The following is a 14,466-nucleotide window of genomic DNA, read 5'->3' on the forward strand; positions in this document are numbered from 1 at the left end:
CTTTGTCAGAACTGAGCCTCCTTCAGGCTCAGGTCCCACACTTACCTCAGCCAATATTCATATTTACTTCTACTTTACTTAAATGATTACATATTTACTTAGGAAGCATTGCATGAACCCCACAGCATGCTTGGCAAACATGGACATTTTCCAGTGTACCTGTTATTAAGCATATTTGTATCTCTAATATGACATCAGAGGATGACAGAGAGGGAAAAAAACACTCAAAAAGGGAATATAATAATTCCAGAAACATAATTCTTCAGCTATTGTGCTTTTGCCACTTGTTTTAGAAGAGGAATAGCATTCTGTGCTCAGCACAGGATCTTTGTTCTTTTAAAAGAAGGTTTCGGTTTCTAGGCAGAGTATAATGAGCCCAGATTTGATGGCAAACTTGGAGGAAAAAAAGCAGTGTTGGATGGATGTTTGTTATAGGATGGCTTTCTCTTAGCTCCCTGGCTTGTATTCGCCTGAACAAACTTCAGCTCTGTCGTGCAACCAGCCAGTAGAGGGTAGTATGTTCATGGAGACATTGCATTGTCTGAGTTTTCTGTCACAGATGTAGCTCACAAAACTAACTGGCTGGATTCAGTGCTCTTTTGAAGCCAACAAACCCCTGAACATCAGAGATGAGTTGCTGAGACATAATGGCTGTCGAAAGTCTGAATTAGTCATGCAGTGACTCTGACCAGGACTTCTGGGGGAAAAAGCTTGTTGGAAGCAGGAATTGATTATAGATTCTGAGGGTGTCTGTGGTTGTTGCTCCCATTCCCTAACAAATGAAATAAATATTGATTCTAGTAAAGTCTCGTCTGCCTAACTTTATTTCTTTCTCTCTCTCTCTCTCTTAGTGTTGTACTTTGCCTTTGCCAGCTGGCTGCTGCCATGGATATACCAGTCTTCATTCTTGCAGGGCTCCTTGTGCATTGTGTGTTCCTGGTCTCCATTTTTGACATCTACTTCAGCTCTCCCCTCGTCCATGGAATGACTCCTCAGCAGACTCCGCTGCCACCTCCGGCGAAGCGTCTTGTGCTTTTTGTGGCTGATGGTCTGCGAGCAGATTCTCTGTATGAATTGGACAGCAATGGCACAGCCCGGGCTCCTTACCTGAGGTAAGCCCAAAACTACACTGACCTACAGGGCTTTGCGTCTGGATGCAGCTCTGTGCCATGTTGAGAAGAGAACGAGAACAACAACAACAACAGTTGTGGTGGCTTGAGTACTGCCTTCCTTCTGCCTTCAAAGTAACCAACTTTTCAGAGTTACACTGTGCAGAAATGTGTGAGCTTGGGTCAGTGTCCCTTGTCAGGAAAGCTACCTAAACTAGGACAGTGTAAATTGAGTCCATATTGTCCCCTGAGCTCTACAGATAACCAGTAACTGAGAGGAGAGTGAACTTTCTCCATTCACATCAGCGTGGTATCAATTCTGAAGCCTGGTAGTCACTAATTTAAACTGCTTCCTGGATGCTCAGTTTAAGAGTAGTAGTACATTAATGTGCTTGTCTTCTAATTCTAAGCTACTGACAAAACTTTTTAAGGAGTCATTAAAAGAGATGTCCTGAATAGATCTGACAGCAGGCTGCCACTTCCTCTTCATTCCACCCTTCCTGTTGCATGACCCTGCTGCCTCCCTTGTACTCTCTACAGTGTGTGTCTAATTGCTTAAAGGAATGATTTAGTTTAAGGCCATGAAAAAGTAATCCTGCTTAAAAAGTGTTTCAAGTCATATCCTTGTGTGCTTAGAACTAATTTTTGTTAACTTTCCCTGTCTCCTTATGTCAAGGTAATTATTTGAGCATAAGACAATAATTTCCTAGACTGAAAAAAAAAGGCAGTATTAAATAAGACTACTTTTGTGTGATCATAGAATTGATTGGGCTTGAATATCAGAGCAAAATCAAATAATCAGTCATCTGAAGCTCTTAGGGCTTTTGTACTCCACTGCTGCAAAAGTAGTACAGAAATGTGAGGAGTTCTTCCTACATTGCTTGCCAGCCCACATGTACTTACTTGTACCTACTTCTGCTGCTGTTACTATTTTATAGGGTGCTGTCTGCCACTGGCAGGTGTCTGCCACATCAGTGTGAGTTTACCATGTTGTCTTCTAGCAGTGGACTTCACACTCACCCCAGAGCAGTTTCTTTCCTTAGCAGTAAAACTGCTGGTCTTTTGGACCAGTCAACACCATCAAGGTGTGAATGCTGTAATGGCCCCATCACTAGGAGCAGGGGATGTCACCGACATGTTTTATGAAAAATCCTCTCCTTAGGATTTTTCCCCTCCTGAGAAGCTGAGAGGCCTCAGGAACAAACTGTAAACAATTCTTATCTGCTGGTGTAGATTGCAACGGGGGGAGTCTGTGATTAGCCCCGTCAGGCTGTTTGCAATTAAGAGCCTATCAAAGATCACCTGTCCGGCTGGTCTCGGTCTGAGAAGACCTTTGTTTTCACATTCCTTTTCTATTCTTAGCTTAGCATGGTAGTGAAATCCTTCTCTCTATTCCTTTAGTATAGTTTTTATATATCATCTATCATATAATAATAAATCAAGCCTTCTGATACATGGAGTCAACTTTGTCGTCTCTTCCCTCATCCTGGGACCCCTGAGAACGAAGTAACAGGGGTCAGTAGTGGCCAGGACAATGTTATGGTCACTGTTTTCTTTTACTAAGTGATTTGAGGTTTTAAATTTTATCCACTCAGCATTATCATGCTTACATAGAAAAAACGGTGTACTAGCTTTTCTACTGCTGGAAAATCGTCACTTTTGCTTTCTCTGCTTGACCATGTTTGTGGAGTTAGGGACTTTCTATTTTAGAATCTGTAGAAGTAAAGCATTGTCCCTGGTGCTGAAAGTACATGTGTGAATGGAAGGGAAGAACTGCCTTGTAACAAGCAAAGATGCTGGTAGGTCGCAGAGTGGAAGAAAATGCCAGGAGAGGTGTGAAGTCCCATCTGTATTTCTCTCATCTCTCATTCTGCATAGAAGTACATATGTGTGTGAGCATGTATATGTGAGAGATGATGAAAAGAAAAAAGCATGCAGCATGCTGTGCCTTTTGAAATGTGGAGATTCAGGCAGCCCAGAGCATATCCTCAGATCTATTACACGAGCTGCCACAATTTTGAAGCAACTGGTTCAGTGTTTTGTCCCTGAACCTTTGAGCTGCACCACTTCCATAAGTTAACTTTGTAAACAGGCTGACAAGATCATGTGTTAGTTTCTGGAAATGTTTCCTTTTTTATTCTGCCAAATTGTTGCTGTGTGAACATTCCTTTTTCAATAATACTAACTCAAGGTATATGCAATTTAATATAAATTTTACTTTTTTGCATGTTCATTCTTAAGTTCCAAGTGTTCAGTCCTTTACCCACTTTACAGTAGTGGGCAACAAAACAGCCAGATGATTAGTCTTATCCAAGTGGAGTACCTTGGGAACTACTGCATTGTTAATGAAGAAAGATTGTCTTTAAATGAGCAAGAGCCATTCTTGTAGCAATGTGCTATTAAAAGAAGCAAAGTTTTAGTAGGTACATGGAATTAAAAATAAATATCCATTAGGCTTGAAGCAGATAGTTGGATAATACATGTATGTCAAGTACCTAATCTTCCACAATATTAATGAAAAATGTGGTTTTCAGCAGTGTTGTCATAGCTGTGAGGGCCAGTAAGTGATCTGAATTGCTGCAATGGTGATTCCAGGGAAGATGTTTTCTTCCTTGCCTGTCATGTTTCAGCCATATTACTACATCATATTAATACTTACTGTTACTATTATGGGTAGCTAATGTTTATGCTGTCATGGAAATTGGTTTTTTTTTTCAGTGGTTCTTCAGAGTAAAAGGCATTGAAGTCATTCAGAGTATCTAAATGAATTTTGAGTAGGTAAATGACAAATTTACATAGCATTTTTTCTGCCTGGTATGTATTATTGTTGACTTCAGATCCTGAAGTCATCCTGGTTTAGACGAGCAAAGGTAAAGAATTACTTTCCAATTCAATAAAAATAAATTTCTAATTAAATCAATTTTCTACCTGTTGTCTCAATGTAAGTCTAATGAGAGCTGCAAGTGTTTTATTTTTGTTTTAAATCTTTCATGAATGTTAGTGCAGTACATCCTGATCAGTCTGTAGTGAGAAAAATAAGAAACCACTTTGACTAATACATAAATCCTTTTTTCTATTTACTTTTTTCAGTACCACTTGCATTGTCTCCTAGCTGAGATGAGAGTAGGAATAACATATCAGAGTGCTATGTCTCTCTATACCTTTATATTCCTCACTGTAGTATTTGGGCTATTCCAAGTAGTTCTGTGAATTTAAAAAAAACCCAACAAACAAATGGTGGATGCTGCAAGCTTAAAGTGGAGCCTGAAATTTTAGGGTGTTTAAAGGCACAAATTTAGAATTTACTTGGACTAAAACACATAAACATTGCAAATTTGGTAGTTTATATCATGAACAACAAAATTTTAATTTCCTGGTAACCTGACTGTTAAAAACTACTTTGAATTTTTTTGGAAGATTCAGCTGGTTTTTCCTAAAAATCAGTAAAAGATATGTCCTGTTGTGTTTTGTTTTCTTTTTTCCTATGCTCTGACAGTGAGCAGTGAATCTTTCTGTTCTTCCAGAAGATGGAGACAAGAAAACAGCATATGGTAACACTCACCTCTTGCTTCCTGACAGGCTCCAGCTGTCCAGACCTTCAGCAAATGAGAATAGTTTATGAGGCTATTTCTTATGCTTGGGGTTTGTCCTCTCTTTTCTTTGCTTTTTATCTGATGTAACTATTTACTGTATGTGCATAAACCCTAGACACTTGATGTGTTTCTGTGCATGTGGTGAGAAAGCATTCTCCTTCACTTCAGTGTAATGGTAAAAGATGCAAGGTTTACTTAAATTTTCTTCTTGCTGCCAAGATTATTTGCACCTTAGATTTATGTGGGGGTTCAAATTCTCTTAATGTTGCTTCCAAGATTCAGCACAGATAAAGGCAGACATGGTCACAAGAGCTAATTATAATTGAGTGTATTTAAAGGGTAAGATAAGATTGAACTAGACACTTTCAGGCTAAATGGAAAGAACAAAGAAGAGTAACACCAGGCAGAAACAATCTGTTGGGGGAAAAAAAGCTGAAGAGGAAAGAAGCAAAAAAAAATAGTATGTTAATTTTAGGTGTGTTAGAACAGCAGCTGAACTCGTCTGTTTGCAGTGCTGGTGGGCTGCAATGGTGATGTTCTCTGCAGTGTGGCAATATAGAGCTACTTGGAGGTTAATGTTCTGCTTGTTTTACTGCACAGCAGGAGGTAGTGAAAACCTTTTTTTGCATTTCCTGCCTCACATCTACCTCTTTTTATCTGGAATTTGTTGTACTTTGTCACTCTTTTTATCTAGAATTTGTTGTACTTTGACAAGTCATGAACATTAACTGCCTTGAATCCTTTTTTCAGGAGTATTCTAGAGAATAATGGCAGCTGGGGAATCTCTCACACCCGGGTCCCAACAGAATCCAGGCCAGGGCATGTTGCACTTATTGCTGGATTTTATGAAGATGTCAGTGCAGTTGCTAAAGGTAGGCTGGTCCTAAAGCTTTGAATGTTGTCCTCCAAGGTACAGTGTTTCAGTGATGTGCTGGGTTTCTGTATTGATAAATACCTCTGTTGTAGTTTATATGCCAAGATGATATGGAAAATAGTAATTTTGGATGGATTTTCAAAACCTAATATTGGTAGCTAGGAAAATAACATACATAAATTAATATTTTTGGTATGGATGAATTTAGCAGCCTGAATCTAAAAGCAGAAGTATCCTATGGCCTCACCTCCTCATGTGACAGAGTTTTCAATTGTCATTTGGGATGCACTAGGATATGGCTAAGTAGGTGTTGCAAACAAGAAATGAACTGCAGTGTCTCAGCTGAACCATTGCAAGCTTGAATTGGAGAATCAGGAGCAAAAATAAAATAAAAGCCCCAAGCCCATGTTTTGTCCAGAGCTTTTACTGAGTGTTTGGGGCTTATTTATGCAGAACAACCCTTTGCATTACTGACTTGGTCTTTTGTGTGCTCCTCTGCCTTCCCCCAGGCTTCCAGGCCTGAGCACTAGTCATGTGTGCTGGTTTTGGACAGGGGGGGTGAGATTAATTACTTGGTCTTGTCTGTGTTCCTCATGAAAAGGTTCTTCCTTCTGACAATCACTACAAATGTAGGATTGGCAAGGATACTTAGTTAAGAGCAACACCATATTTCTGTCAAGCGCTTTTTCATGGAAACAGAAAATCTTGAAGGTTTTATTGTAAGGAAGTACAACGTAATTTCTGGAAATATATAAGTGTGTATTTTATTGCCTGAAATGCCAAAAACTGAGTTCAGGCAATAGGAGATGCAGAATTCAGGGAGTTGTTAGCTGTTTAGAAGGTAAACCAGCTGTGTGCTTTGCCTGTTTGAAACCCTGCATAATGAGATTGGTCTGGTTTTCGGCTCACTTCATAATGAAAGGGGGAGTAATTATAATAGATGTTTAAATGAATCAAGATGCACGAATTGGAGTTCATTGTGAAATAATTTAGGGGAAACTTGTAAAAAAACCCCACAACATTTTGCATGGACTATCAGTTTTAGCAGTCAATGAGATCTTCTGGTAATGCCATTTAATGCAGGTGTGTTTGTTTATCAGGATGGAAGGAGAATCCAGTGGAATTTGACTCAGTTTTCAATGAAAGTAAATATACCTGGAGCTGGGGAAGCCCAGATATTTTGCCAATGTTTGCAAAAGGTAAGACTTAATTTTATGAATCTTTAACACATAGTTATCAGGCAGTAAAATATGGACTCTTAGCATTTTTGAGTTAGAGCAGAAGGTGACAAAAGTATTTTCAGTTTGTGTATTTCTGTATACTCAGTTTCTAGCTTGTGACATGAAGATGGGGTGGAAGAAAAGAAGCAAGCTTTTGATGAGGATATCACTATTTATCACTCGTTAATTTAAATAGGCCTTAGCTAATTCTGTCAATATACTGAAAGAACACACTTTTAGGTATAAGGACATAGTATTTTTTTCTTTGGTGAGGTTTAAAATTCTTGTTTTGCAAGCCTGCAGCTAAGATTTTTCTTCAAGCTTGCAGCTTCCAGTGAGCAGGGAGATAGAACTGCAGCCATGCTTTTTCAGTGTCAGAGCTGAAGAAGTATCTTATTGTGGGTTATTCTGCTTCTACTCACAACATTAATATGTAAAGGGAAGAACTGTGTGCAAGCAAGAACTTCCTGGTACTATTCCTGAAGCTGAGGTCTTTTGCCTGTGGTGTGCAGTGTGTTAAAGTCTTGTCAGGCCAGTGCAGTTGGTGTTTGAGCATGCAGAGATTGCTGAGCAATGCTTAAAACGTTTAAAGGTTCTCCAAGTTTAATATTGTTGTTTTCTTGGAAGAATGAGTACATATACACCCTTTCACATAATCTCAGAATAAACAGACTCAAGTGAAAAGGGGACAAGCTAAGGGCATGTGCTGCTGTTCTGTTCTGGGCAGTGGTATTGACAAATAATAAGAAAAATGGGATAGGCAGGATAGGAGTGGAATGTAATATTGGTTTAGAGAAAATATACATCATGTTTCTCATGATGATTCTTGAACTTTTTCTGAACTCATGTCTCTTCCCCCTCACATCCTGACATTCCCCCCCACGCCCCTCTTTTCTGCTCTTTGCTTAAGCCTCATAAAGTTATGATGAGCTGTAAAAATATCTCCTGATAATTTCCCATGACCTCAGATTACAGCTTGTATTTGGAAAGAGTGTGGTGGTGGTGGGGAGAAGGGAAAGGTAGTTGCCCTTGCACAGATTATTTGTGTTTTAAGGGATATGTTCTTGGGAAAATATTTGGAGAATTCAAGAATTTCCCAGAGCCCTGTCTTTCTACTGGTTTTGTTTAAATAAGATGATAAGCAGAGAACTTGTGAGCAGCTTTGATGTTATCTGAAGAGATGTGAAAGGATAATACTCTATATGGCTTGTTCTGAGTGGTATCGACAACGCAGCTTCCTTTTGCAGGGGGGCAAGAAAATCCCCCAAAATTGGCAAAGTTGAATGTATCTGAGAGGTAGATGCTGTGTCAGAACATGAATCATGATTTCTCATGACAGAAGGATAGATTAATTTCTTTTAGAAAAAGGTAGTTCCCTTTCTTTCAATGAGGCCAAGTTTTATAGCACGGAAGGCAAAGGAATCAAGTGTTTGTTCTTTATTTTTACTTTTACAAAAAAGCCAAGAAGGAGATATAGAAAAATTGAGCTATGTGCCCCTTTCTTTTCATGTTGCAAATTAGTGACGCCACAGGACTCTTCTTGTTCCAAATTTTACTGTTTCACCACTTGCATTGGATTATGCATAAAGACTGTATGACACCTGCTGCCTTTTGGGAAAGATAGAAAAATACTTTGTTTCCTGTCATTGTATATTTTTTCTAGGTACTTTTCCTGTAATAAAATATGTATTTCAAGAAAATGGTTGAAAATTCTACAAGTAAGAAAATAATTACAGATTTTTAAAAAATATCAAAATAGATATATATGAAATTTAAATTTGGCAAAGTTTTAATGACTGTGTTATTAGTATTTCAGTCTGAGAAAATGTCTGAATTACCTTTTTATCTTGAGCAGGATTAGAAGGTATTTATTTCTAATAGTTAAACTCACTTAAGTTACACAAATTCATGGTGCTAATTTTAACCTTATTTTCTGTGATTTTTTAAATTATAACCTTGAAATTATCTAAAAATAACAGGGTTTGAAAATGCCTATTTTGTTTCCTTAAAACTTTGAGTTTCTCTTCTAGACTTGCCAGGATTTGAGGTTTGACCTGAGAAATCCAGCCCTGTACTCTTCTGTCAGTGGTCTGGGTTGGCGTATATTACAATGTCATGCTGAAAAATGAGCTGAGACTGTTGCTTCTCGAAGGGGAAGTAGATACTAGTTTGTTTCATCCAGATTGCCCTTTGTTTCATGGGTTCCCCTTCTCTTTTTTGAAAGCTTCCAGAAAGGCTAGGGTCATTGTTTTCCCTTGAGTATGAAGAAAGGTATCATCAGGATCATGGGAACAGCGGTGACAAACCATTGTCAGGATTATTCTGGACAGACGGTCCTCTCCATCTACTGGTTTAGCTCCTTATTGTTAAACAATGCAGAATTTCTCATATCCCTCACATGGCTGTATTTGATGACAGCTCTCTGATGGCCACACTCTGTCCTGCTCAGTGTCTGTCTTTGTGTACTCATTCTTTTTTGCCCTCTTTTGTGCCTGCAAAATTTGCTGGCAAATTCTCCTGCTGGTCTGGACTCTGACCCATGACAGACTTGTCAGAGGCACAACCTGCCCCATTAGTAGAGCAAGACATTCACTTTCTGCAGGACCTAAATCTGATTGTAAGAGTGTGATAACTTCATCCCTGATCCTAATGTTTGAATATGGGTGCTAAGTGTGAAATGTAGTGGCAGAGAAGAGAGCAAAAGGATTGGTGGTATCTTGTTTGGGAGTTTCTGGCACCTCCAGTTATTTCCCACAGTGGCATCATCAAACCCAGCAGAGCTCTGTCCTTCTGAAAGATGTTTTCATCCCTGACTTTCTTCTACTTCTTTATCCTCTTTGCTTTCTCATTTCCAGACTTTAAAAAAGTCTTGGCATACTGTTGCCTGCCCCCTCAAACAATAGAACTAGAATAATATTTTCTAACATTTTTCATAGTAGAAGTTCTTACTAAAAAAAAAAAAAACCAAACCCAAAACACCCCCAACAAAACAAAAAAGAAACAGTTATTTTATAAGCTATGCAGGCACTTTCAAAACTTTCCTGGTATGACTTCATTTTACCACCATTTCTCTTTATAGCAGTGCGGGGTTGGGTGGATTGTTTTGTTTTGCTTTGTGCTGTCTTTGGTGTGGCACTTCTCAAGGAAGGACTTCTCAGGTTTGCTGTGACACTGTGGAAAAACACTACAGCACTCTATCCTCTTAGACTATCAGTCATCCTGGCAGTGATGGACAGGACTTATTTCTTCTTTTGAACTCATTTATCCACCAATTGAAATTCTTGCATTCACTTTTAATGCCTGGCAGTATTTTTTCTTCCTTTTCTTTTAGGCTGAGAACTGCAGTGAGTGTTCTGTGTTATAAGTAGTAGTAACATCTCCAGAGGCGCAGGGGAGAGCTGCATCAGAAAATCTGTGCCAGCTTTCATCTTCCTGGCCTGAAATACCTGCATCCATTTGTGTGTGTTTCCACATAATCTTGGTTAAGCAGCTGCCTTATCCTGGGATGTCAGCTCATTCACAAGCCTGGAAGCTTACACAGATGCATTATACAATTGTGACATACAGCAGATCACATATATTCTCTGTGGTCATCAACTGATTGACGAACATTTTCCTTTCTGAGAGTTTATATAGTCATAGTATGAATGGCACCCCTGAGCTGTAACAGCTCTGCCATTTATGGAATTGTTTAATTAAACTTCACCTAGCTTCAAATCTGTTCAGGACTTCTGAAGTTTAATTTCTTGCCAGTCTTTGTCTTCCCCCTGCTCCCTCCCTTCTCTGCTTTGCTCCCTTAACAGTAAGTAGAGAATGGGGTTGCCTTGTCCAGATGCTGTGTTTGCACATCAGTTGGCCCCCTGCACATCAGTGTTGTACTTTGTGACTGAACATAGTCAACTAAGTCTCCCTTTTCTGTTTTGGATGCTTCTTTTAAAGATGCAGACTTTGAATATTGTCTCCCTGAAGTTGTCCACTGGGCCTTTGGTAGCTGGAATTGAAATACAGTAACCCTCCTGATGCCTTTACTATATGTGATATGTTTTCCTGTGGGAGAGACCTCATGGATAAGGCATTATCTTGTATGATTCAGTTGAACTACCAAAAGCTAAGCATGTTTTTCTTAAACAGCCTGCCCCCAAAACACGTGTTCAAATGAGACTATGAATATGTATCTTCCATGGTTAGAAGTTTCTCCGAGAAGTTCTTTGTTTCAAAACCAAATTCTGTTTGATTTGCTTAAACTGGGATTTGGTTTTCTCCTATCTGCTTTTCCACATTTTATTTCCTTGCCTGAGCATACTGGATAACATTGTTCCTCATTCCTCTGAGGTGCTGATAAGCTAATGAGGTAAAATGTTATCCAGGCTTCCAAAAAGGATTAATTATAGGAAAGTTTAAAATAAGGATAAAATTTCTTTGGCTTCCTTCAGGATCATATTTGGTAGGTTTCTACTCCTGTGCATGAAAGTATTTTTGACTATGAGAAAGGCAAGAAATCTTGTTATCTTCTATGCCATCTATATTCTTGTTGCAGGTGCTACTGGAGATCATGTTTATACATTTTGTTATGCAGCAGAAAGTGAAGACTTTGGAGCAGAAGATGCAGCCAAGCTTGACATATGGGTTTTTGATCATGTTAAGGTAAGCAGAGACTCTTTTTATGCTACCTGTTTATAAAAAGCACAGTTGTATGTTAACTTTCTCACAGAACCTGTTAACACTTTATCATAGATCTAGAAAGTAAGAAAGTTTTTAAAGACCTATCACTTGGGGTCATAAGTAAAAATTTCTTGAATCATCTTTCATGACAAGTGTAATAGATGCTTAAAGGAAGTATTTGTCATTCAATGCTAATTAAAAAATTAACACTAATAAAAGTACCCTATAAAAACATTCTTGGCTTTGTTTTGTTTGCCTATAATGTGAAACCCATCTTGGAGTACTATAGACCCTTTAAGATCTTGAATGCAATTAGTTAAGGATTTTATAACGGCTGTTGCAGCATGATAGAAAATATAAGTCTTCATTATGAAAGCAAAATAAGCAATATTATGGACTTATTTTTTGTCAAGCTGTGTGGCTTTTCCTCACAGATGTAGCTGGCTTCCTATTTTCTGCTGTGGCTCACACTATGCTGTGGCTGCCAGAGCAGGCACAGTTTGTTTTGGAGACAAGGTGTGAGGTAGAGGCAGCTCAGAACCTGCAGCTGTAGAATTTGTTGCTGTGGTGCTCTGCTCAGCTGACTTGGGTCAGTGCTGGTTCATGACTGCTGTTTTCTGTGACACTCTCCCCGTGTTAATACTCCAAGGCACATGATTTCTGTTTATTTGTTAATTCCTGTTTTTATGTTATTCCATGCTGCCTCACTTGTTCTGGATTAAGAAATGCTGGTAGTGGGCATTGGTATATAAATATCTGTATCAGTGAAGTAATTGAGTTACTTTCTGGATCTCATAATGATGTTAATGGAGTTTCAGACTTAAAACTTGTTTTCACGAGATCTCTGGGCTGTATGCATTAGTATAGCTAATCAGCATGAATCAAATCAAACAAAAACAAAATAAATCAATAAAACAAATCATCTATCTAGGAAGTGAAAGGTAGTTCTGCTGTAAACAGTGACATAGGGTGGAAAAGTTCATTATAGTTTGCTAATTTTCAAAGGAAGTGATTTTCTGAGTTTGCAGGTGAAAAGATGTTTTTTCTAAGTGCCATCATTTCCCTGAATCTGCACTTGTGCCATGTTGTGTGTTGTAATGCATATGAATAATACAAATCAAATTAGGCTGTCAGTTACACTTGAATAGCTGTTGTCATAAAGTTGCACCCTGCTGTCATTTGGAGCTGCACAAGTATATGAGGGTGGTACTACCTTTCTTTTGCTTCAGAACACCTAATGGCATTTATCCTTTCAAGCTATAATGATATGTTTAAAATACATGTCATTACTGATTACTTTTTCCTTGGAGCCAGCACCATTATTTTTAAGACTTATTTTGCCCATCTAAATTCCATACTGTGGATGGATAGGACTTGATTGACTGGCATAAGCCACACATTCCATTAATCATCTCTTCAACTACACATCAACAATTGCTTCAGGAGTGTGAAACTTACTGAAACCAAGGTCACTCTGCTATTATAGCTCAAACAACTTTTAGCTGTGCTAGGGAGATTATATATAAGTAGGAATGACATTATGCTGGAATCTAAATTCTGCTTCACCTACTCTTTTTTTTTCCTCTTTTGTGTTTTATCTCAAGTATTTAACAATATATTGTTTACCTCATATGTTGGCCAACGTGGTCCCTGGTTTCTGCCTCTTTAGGAAACAAAAGACATCCAATGTACTTCCTGTTTACTCTGCAGTCCACAAGTCCCAGGCATTGTGAGGGCCACTTGTTTGGGGCAATGGAAAAACGATGGGGATACAATGAAGAGTGGCTAACTCATGTTTGGGCTGCTGGTGCTGGCACTCTAAAATTGCTTCTTCTCTTTCAAAATGCTAACAGTAACTTACCATCAGGAGATGGTAAACTCTAACTACTTTTTATTTGTATCTATGCTTAAATCATGAGAAGAAAAATGTATAACACTCAATAGTTCTTGTCCTGTCTCCTCGCGGTACGAGGTGATTGTAACCCTTTCTTGGGACAGAAAATATACCATGGACTAGACTCTGTGGGATTTTTATCTACAGCAGTGTGAAAATTCAGCAATATTAAAGTGCAGTAATAACTTGGAAATGGTTTGGAGTTCCAGATGGGCATGGAGTTGATGGATTGTGGTTTCTTTCTGGTTTTTGGGTTGTTTGGGGCTTCTTTTGGTGTGTTTGTGGTTTTTTTTTTTTAAGAAGCTGGCAAAATAATTAAGGAGTGGAGTTTAATCACTGTAATGTGACTCAATGATTCCCAGTAAAATAATTTTTACTGAAATCAGAGTTTGAGTCTATGCTAAGAAACTAAGGAGCAAAATACTGGGAGTCTAGATTAACTAATGGGAAAAAAAGATCTTGTTGGTGCCTTTCTGATTTTTCAAAATATTTGGTGGAAAATAGTTTTGGAAGATTCAACTCTTTTTTTTTTTTTTTTTTTTTAAGGGTAAAAAGTTTAAAATTCCAGGAACTCAGTCTTGGAGATGAGTTCCAGTAATGGCCTAACCACAATTTATTATGTTCAAAGAGTAGGATATTCAGTTAATGTCTTCTCACTGAAAACGACATGTAGATACAGATGGCAAAAAATTGTGGTTTTTTTCCTTTATTCTTTTCTCATTTTGAACACAGTATTCCAGTCTTCCTTTGTCCGTTTTCTGCTGGAGAAAGGCCACCCAAGCCTTCAGACTGTCCCTTCTGTGCAGGGTGGTGGATGGAGTCCAGAATTAAATTATGTTAAACTTTGAAGCTCTGCAAATAGTGCTTTGACTGGATGTTGATTTGTGCCAGTGAATTTCAATACAGATAGCTCTGCTCTAATTAGCACTGCAATGGTTTTATGATTCATTTAAAATGTGTTAGTGTCTTGTCTATGATCATGCTCAAGGGATCTAAACCTGACATATATGTTTGTCCTGCCTTTGTACTTTTGTTTTACATCTGAAAGCTGGCATAACTATTTAAACTCTCCCAGCAGCACAAATCAGTGTGCACGGCTTTAAGCAGCCAATTA

At 38.4% G+C, this 14,466-nt stretch overlaps 1 protein-coding gene across 2 annotated transcripts in view; it reads left to right on the forward strand.

Moving 5' to 3' along the window:
* Window positions 1–14,466, forward strand: part of PIGN (phosphatidylinositol glycan anchor biosynthesis class N) — a 102,514-nt gene that overhangs the window by 12,772 nt on the left and 75,276 nt on the right. For both annotated transcript variants that reach the window (XR_007776754.1, XM_030229110.2), the window contains exons 2-5: window positions 852–1,112; window positions 5,453–5,574; window positions 6,677–6,775; window positions 11,334–11,440. Coding sequence is in view for 1 of the 2 variants with exons in the window: in XM_030229110.2 (XP_030084970.2) it covers window positions 886–1,112; window positions 5,453–5,574; window positions 6,677–6,775; window positions 11,334–11,440 (555 nt within the window). In the remaining variant the exon portion in view is untranslated. The remainder of the gene's footprint in view (window positions 1–851; window positions 1,113–5,452; window positions 5,575–6,676; window positions 6,776–11,333; window positions 11,441–14,466) is intronic.

This window comes from Serinus canaria, chromosome 2, assembly GCF_022539315.1.
Source record: "Serinus canaria isolate serCan28SL12 chromosome 2, serCan2020, whole genome shotgun sequence".
NCBI lineage: Eukaryota > Metazoa > Chordata > Aves > Passeriformes > Fringillidae > Serinus > Serinus canaria.